At 36.9% G+C, this 7,966-nt stretch overlaps 1 protein-coding gene across 1 annotated transcript in view; it reads left to right on the top strand.

Annotated features, from left to right (window-relative positions):
• Window positions 1–7,966, top strand: part of DCUN1D4 (defective in cullin neddylation 1 domain containing 4) — a 97,191-nt gene that overhangs the window by 37,411 nt on the left and 51,814 nt on the right. Inside the window, exon 5 of the mRNA XM_007955708.2 lies at window positions 4,407–4,477. Within this exon, the coding sequence (XP_007953899.1) occupies window positions 4,407–4,477 (71 nt within the window). The remainder of the gene's footprint in view (window positions 1–4,406; window positions 4,478–7,966) is intronic.

The raw sequence follows: 7,966 nt of genomic DNA, 5'->3' as shown, positions 1-7,966 counted from the left end.
TCTCTCTCTCTCTCTCTCTAAATATATATATACACTTTGCTGGTTTTTGTGTTTCTCTAAAGAACCCAATCTAACACAGAATCTTATGGTCTACTGTCCAAGGGACGACGAAGAAGAATAGTGTTGCATTCATCATCAAAAAGAATATTTCAAGATGTATCCTGAAGTAGATCGCTGTCAGTGTTAGGATAATATCCATATACCTACAAGGAAGACGAGTTAATAAAATTATTATTCAAATTTATTCACCAACCACTAAAGGCAAAGATGAAAAAATTGAAGATATTTACAGACTTTTACAGTCTGAAAATGACCAAACATGCAATCAAGATGTATTGATAATTATTGGTGATTGGAATGCAAAAGTTGGAAACAAAGAAGCATTGGTGGTGGAAAATATGGCCTTGGTGAATAAAATGATGTCGGAGAATAGATGATAGAACTTTGAAGACCAACAATTTATTCATTGCAAATACCTTTTGTCAGCAGCATAAACGGTGACTATACATGTGGACCTCACCACATGGAATACACAGGAATCAAATCGACTACACCTGTGGAATGAGGCAGTGGGGAAGTTCAGTATCATCAGTTAGAATAAGGCCAAGAGCTGACTGTGGGACAGACCATCAGTTGCTCAAATGCAAGTTCAAGTTGAAGCTGAAGAAAATTAAAACAAGTGCGCGAGAGCTAAAATAATACCTTGATTATAATACCAACTGAATTTAGAGACCTGATGAATTGTGGGATGACATCAAGGACAGCATACGTGAAGAAAGCAAAAGGTCATTTAAAAGACAGGAAGGGAAGAAAAGACCAAAATGGATATCCAGAGAGACTGAAACTTGCTCCTTCTTGAACAGATAGTAGCTAAAGCCAGTGGAAGAAATGATGAAATAAAAGAGCTCAAGAGAAGATTCCAGAGGGCAGCTTGAGAAGACAAAAGTAAAGTATTATAAAGAACTGTGTAAAAACCTTGAAGCCTTGAATTATAATACTGAAGGATTTTATGGACAAAATATTGAATGATGTGAGAATTATCCTTACAACTAGACCAATAAGCAGCATCACAATAAATGGAGAAAGATTGTCAGGGATTATATTTACTGGGATCCACAGCTAATGCCCATGGAAGCAACAGTCAAGAAATCAGATGACATATTGCATTTGGAAAATCTGCTGCAAATGACCTCTTTAAAGTGTTAAAGATGTCACTTTGAAGACTAAGATGCACCTAACCTTTTTTTTTTAAGCCATGGTATCTTCAGTAGCCTCATGTATGTGAGAGCTGGACAGTGAATAAGGAAGAGCAAAGAACTGATATATTAGAATTGTGGTGTTGGCCAAGAATATTGAAAATACTACTAATTGTTAATTATGGGAAATGAATAGTATTTCTGGAGCTCTGGTAGCATAGTGCCTAAAGCACTTGACTGCTAACCAGAAGGCTGGCAGTTCAAAACCACCAGCCACTCCTCGGGAGGAAGATGGGGCAATCTACTTCCGTAGTGATACCGCCTCAGAAACACAAGGAGGGGTCACTATGAGTCGGGGCTGACTCAATGGCACATAAAAACAACAACATAGATGACTTTTTTTTTTTAAATTTAGAACTGATTCTGTTTCCCCTCCCCCCAACTTTCATTGTGATTTGGGTGAAAGTTTACAGAGCAAATTCATTTTCCATATGGCAGTTGATATACATTGTGTCTCATGACATTTGGCAGTTAATATACATTTTGTCTCATGACATTTGCAGTTGATATACATTGTGTCTCATGACATTGACTGCAGTTCCCCACAGTGTAACAGCTCTCTTCCCACTTCCTCCCTGTAGTTGCCTCTTCCCTGTGTCCTTCCTCCCATGTACTACTGCCCCGAGCTGTCTCGCTATGTTTACACTGCCCTCCTGTTCTCCCATGATTGATTGCTCCAAGTAGTGTATCTAACTGATGTAAATGTTCAGTCCGTATGCTGATCTGTAATTTGGCTGGAAGCCACAGGAGTGAGTTCAATTCCAGACCTGAAGGGCAGCTAGAGGCCAGAGTCTTAGGGGTCTCACCTGGCTCTATCAGACTAGCAAACCTGGTCTTTTTTTTTTTTTTTTTTTTATGAATTTGAGTTTTGTTCTACATTATTCTCCCACTCTATCCAGGACCTCCTACATAGATCCCCTTCCCAGCGGTTGACAGTGTAAGTGGGCACCATCTAGTTCTTCTGGTCTCATAGTTGTATAGGCTGAGAATTGCATGATCTCCCAGTCCCTTGGACTAATTGTTTCCATGCATCTTTGATTTTCTTCATTCTTCTTTGCTCTGGACGAGGAGAGACGCATCATTGCATCTAGATGACCGCTTGCAAGCTTTTAAGATCCCAGTTTCTACTCACTAAAGTAGGATATAGAACAATGTTTTTGTGTAGTATGTTATGCCAATTGATCTTTATATCCACTGTGACCATGGTCCCAAGCCCACGGGTCCACCTACTTGCTCCGTCCAGCTGGCTGTGACCAAGAAGTCACCACAGCCTTGTTCCTTGTTAGCTCTACTATATACCTGGACATTATTACAGCACGACAAATACACATGTAGAAACATCGTATGCCAACACTATACATAGTGATAGACACACTCCCCCTGCCTAGACTTACCTGATCATTCATCCTTTCCACCTAATCCACCCATAGATCAGTGTTTGCCATCACTGGCAACGCAGTACTGTACATGCAGAAGGGTTCATCTTTATTGTCTGTACCTCCCGTGTACCACTCTATGTATAGATGACATTTTGGGGGAAGGATACTTCAAAAGATCTTTATATATAGTTGTCTCTAGGCAGTAGGGGAGGAGGTTATAGGGCAGTATCACTTTTCAAAATATTTACTTCTACTTTTAAATGAAAATTTTTTTTCATGTTTATGTATTAATATAGCAAAAACTAGATTACATTAAAAATTAAATAAATTTTTGATTTCTCCCTAATAAGGTAAGAAAATTAGAAATACATAGAAAAATTGTCTAAGGAAAAGAAATTCTAGAAAAAATAAATACATATATACATACACATATATATTTACAGTTGAATATATATAATAAAACATTTTGTATAACATGCTAGTAATTAAATAATAGCATGAGAAAAAAGTATTTGCTTTTGCTAGATTATGAGGAAGGTCTTGAGTTTGGATTTTAGGGGGAGCCAGTATTTATTTAATAAATGATTAAGTGGTTTGGAGCAGAGATGTGATGTAACAGCACTTGCATGCAAGCTTTACGGTTGATCTTAATGTTTATCCTTTGTTGACAACAGCTACCTTATACGTGCTTTTATTGTGTTGTTATCACTTGTATGCATTATCTTCCTTTTTGAGACCATAAGCTTACGGCAGGCAGGGACCATATTTTATTCATCTTTGTTCCTTTGGCAGCTGCTATGATGAGTAGCTCCAGGGATAAATCCAGTAAATGTTACCTGACTGGAACCTAAGATACATTAAAAAAGTGGATTCTGCTGGACTGGGAAATTTGATGTGTCTAGAAACTAGGGGAGATTGTAAAGTGATTCCTGTATTCAGGTATTCAGTCACACATACATGCTACATTCATTCAGTAAACCCTTATTGAACAACTACTCTATGCCAGATTATATGCTGAGGTTGTGGGAAGAAAACAGTTCTTTCACTTTAGGAACACAGAGGAAATATTAAGGCATTGTGCTCAGTGTGAGAGAACCATTCCTAGCACTGAGTGAGGTTACAGAGAAGGGATGCCTGACCCAGCCTCCACAGATGGGGGTTGGAGATTGGGAGGACTTTCTCTCTAGTTTCAGCCTTGAAGGTTGAGTTAGCCAGGTAAGATGAGGGAGAAGCCTGGTGGTACAATGGTTAAGTGCTTACCTACAAACCAAAAGATTGGCAGTTTGAATCCACCAACAGCTCTGTGGGAGAAAAATGTGGAATTTTGATTCTATAAAGACTATAGCCTTGAAAACTCGTATAGGACAGTTCCACTCAGTCCTATAGAGTCACTGTGAATCAGAATCAATTCTACAGCAGTGGATTTGGTTTTATTTTTTGGGGTAGGGATAGGAAGTTATTGCTTAATGAGTACAGAGTTTCTATTTAGGGTAATGAAAAAGTTTTGGAAGTAGTGGTGATGTTTGCAAAAGTTTGTGGATATAGTTAATGTCACTGACCTGTACATGAAAAATGATTAAAATAGCAAGGTTTATGTTATGTATATATAAATTACATCAATAATAAAAAAAAAAAAAAATAAAATACTCATGGCCTGTAAGTCATAAGTCTTCATTTACTATGATAATTAGTATTTTGACAGTATAAGACTATTATGGTACGGTGTACATGGTTGGATTTAGTTGATTCTAACATTGCATCTCATTTGCAGGCACTGATGATGTTGTAGGTCCTGAAGGCATGGAGAAATTTTGTGAAGACATTGGTGTTGAACCAGAAAATGTAAGTCTAACTTAAAACAATTTTTACTTAAGCTTTAAGAATAAATACCTGATTTTTACCTCCTAACTGGTGATGTAGTGCCTAAGGCATTTGACTGCTAACCAGAAGGTTGGCAGTTCAAACCCACCAGCCACTCCTCAGAAGGAAGACTGGACAATCTACTTCCGTAGTGATACTGCTTTGGAAACCCAAAGAGAGGTGACTATGAGTTGGGATCAACTCAACAGCAGTGAGTTTGGTAGTTTTTTTTTTTTTTTTTGAAAACCAAGTATTGAAAGTTCTAATGTCAAACTAATGAACTCTTAGAAAATGTGATAAAGTATACAATAAAAGATATTTTAAATTTATATTTGGTCTGGATTTCTCATTTATAGTAGATTTCAACAGTAATTTGACATTTGAGCACACATCTTTTTGATGTGAAGAAGGCATTGAAAGGTTTTTTTTTTTTTGATACAGAATATTGTGGTAGAATGGATGAGATGGTATAATAATTTTTAAGTTCTGAGGAAAGGAGTACTTCTAGAAATCCACTATCTCTTAATTGATTTTGTTTTATGGACTATGTTTCTTCGTGGGATTACTTTTTTTTACCACAAGGAAAGTTCTTAAATTCTTATTTTTGGTTTTCAATGTTATATACATTAAAGAAATTGTATCTTTGGGCTGTAATATTTGTTCAGTTTCAGTATTTTCATGTAAGGACTCTGAAAGGGCTAAATTAAATAGTAGCAGTTTACTTATGTAAGTTATAAAAGTAAATATAAGAATAAGTTGAGTGAATCACTGATGTTGTTTTCTTTACTTAGGTCTTTTGTCCCTTGACAAATAAAGCAATAATGAAGACATAATGGGTGTCAGCTTTTATGAGGCAGTCTGCAAAATAAGTTCCAATTATAATTTGATTTGTAAGCAAAATATTTTCTTGTGATTGGGATGGTGTAAGTACCATCATTTCTTCTCTTGTTTAATTTCTTCTGTCTAAAAGGAAAACAGTGGTGCTGGATAAAATAAATAAACTCAGTATTCAAGTAGTGCTGTGGGTATGTATACCTACAGTGACAGATCAACTGGGGGACCGAATCACTGTACTCTATGTATCTTTGTCACCCTTAGTAGTTGTTCGAGTCGTATGCAGAGTTTGTCCAGGACTTTAATTATTCATAATGGCTTTAAGTTGTAATTATCAAGAATTTTTCACAGCTCTTTTGCTTCCATTTGACTCAAGCTTTGAAGGTGATTGCTTTTTAATGTAAAGAATTTAAGAATTCCTTTTTTTAAAAAGCTAGAGGTTGTTTTACGTACCAAAATCCACACCATGCCCCCTGCCATCAAGTTAATTCTGAGTCATTGTGATCCTATAGAACGGAGTAGAGCTGCCCCATCGAGTTTTCAAGGCTGTAAATCTTTACAGAAGCAGACTGCCTCGTCTTTCTCCAACAGAGTGGCTCATGAGTTCAAACAGCCAACCTTTTGGTTAGCAGCTGAGTGCTTAACCACTGTGCTGTCAGAGCTCCTTATTTGATATAACTTAATTATTTTTGCTTAATTCTTAGCATCTTGTTATTGTTGATTTTTTATTTCCTGCAGATCGTCTCTCTTATGTGAAGATGAAAAATTATGTTCATACACGTGCTCTGGCTCATTAACTGTACAGTTTAATGTAACATTAGCCTGTAGTGTTACATTAGTATATCCTAGAGCCTGAGTGAATTTTATGATCTAGAAGAGCTCTTAAGAGCTCATCGCCTTCATTCAGACTATTTCCAACTCACCTGATACAAATGCAGTTATCTCATGCTTTTAAAGGAAACTAGGAATTGAGACTTAACACTTTTTCTTTAAATTTTTTTAACCTTACCATTTTGGGGCCTTTGTACCCCTTCTTCATATACTTTAAATTTTCTAAAGAGTCTTTGGAATGTCTTCTAACTCATTATGAGGACTTTTGTTGTATATATGTATATAATTAAATTTTTTTTTTAAATTTTAATGTGATCTAGCTTGGCTCTTGATAAATTATTAAACTTGGCATAAATGTTTGGGGACAACTGGGTCAGTAATATTTTGCCCGAGGTAGTCCTTAGATTGTGGGCAGTGGTGATTCAGTGGTAGGATTCTTGCCTTCCATGCAGGAGACCCAGGTTCGATTCCTGGTAATTGTACCTCAGGCATAGCCACCACTCATGTGTGCTTGGAAAGTTGTGTGTTGCTGTGATGCTGAACAGGTTTCTGCAGAGTTTCCAAACTTTAGCAGACTAGGAGGAAAGGCCTAGTGATCTGCTTCTGAAAATTAGCTAATAAAAACTTTATGGGTCACAACAACTTGCAAGGAACTGTGGTGTGTCTGCGGTCAACTCACTAGCACCTACCAGCAACAACAGCTCTTAGACTAGTTCCTAGACATAGAAAAAGGCTATTTCTGATGGCATTGATGGGATCTAGGCCAAATGTGGCAGAGTGTTTTGGACAGTGTAATCAGAGGAATGAGAGTGGGTTGGGGATGAGAGGGAATTCCAGAGGTTCTACCAGGAGAGCAATAATGAGCATTTAGTCAGAGGAGTGGAAAACCTGGTCAAACCTGAACTCATCTGGTGATTGGGAGAAAAAGGTCAGGAGGCAGGTGTGAGGCTGGTTAGGTGAGTGAGCATTCAATCTCAGAGGCAGAGAAAGCCCGTAAGGGAAAAGGGAGCACTGATGTTGAGTCCAACTACAAGAAAAGTGAGACATAGCTCTTAATTGTTTCTTTCCCCACCCTCCGAAAAACAGTATTCAATAAAATATGGCTGTTACTCTTACCCTTTTGATAGTTATGAGATCTTTAGAATTCTTACTGTAGGATTAGATAGTGCTAATGCTTCCTTGTGTTGAAGACTAGAAGAGCCAATTCAGAATATTATTCCAAGTTTTTATTACTGTATTTTAATTCTAAGGCTGCACCAATAGAATTTTTTTAAAATTTTATATCATCACTAAGAAAGAAATATGTTGCTAAATAAACTGTGATCTACCATCAATTGTGGATGAATCTCAATTTCAGGGACGTTCATATTTGAAAAACAAGCAGTGAAATTACAGTATTTTAAAGCCTTGACTGCATTGATGAGTAAGCATTTTAAAAGGGTTTCAGACTTCACCTCGTCTGATATTTATAGCGTATGAAATTTAAGCAGGCTTGTAAAATACAAGTGTATTTTCATTTACTAAGGTAATGGCAATACCCTTAGGTAGTTAGCTTCTTCATTGGCTAAATTAAGAAAAGGTCTGTGTTGTGTCAAGGTTATTTCCTATTGTGAATAGCTTCATTGGTTGTTCAGCCATATATCATGAATAACTGTAAGTTCCTATGCTCACCATTTTTTGAAAATTAACAAGTATTTTTGTGGAATCGTTAATCTTTTAATAATTATCTGTTGTTGTTGTTATTTGCCATCGAGTCGGCCCCGACTCATAGCGACCCCTCCTTGGGTTTCCGAGGCAGTATCACTA

Source organism: Orycteropus afer, unplaced genomic scaffold, assembly GCF_000298275.1.
Source record: "Orycteropus afer afer isolate SDZICR_OR568_19922 unplaced genomic scaffold, OryAfe1.0 scaffold00532, whole genome shotgun sequence".
Taxonomy (NCBI): Eukaryota; Metazoa; Chordata; class Mammalia; order Tubulidentata; family Orycteropodidae; genus Orycteropus; species Orycteropus afer.
This window is presented reverse-complemented; position numbering and strand designations above follow the sequence as displayed.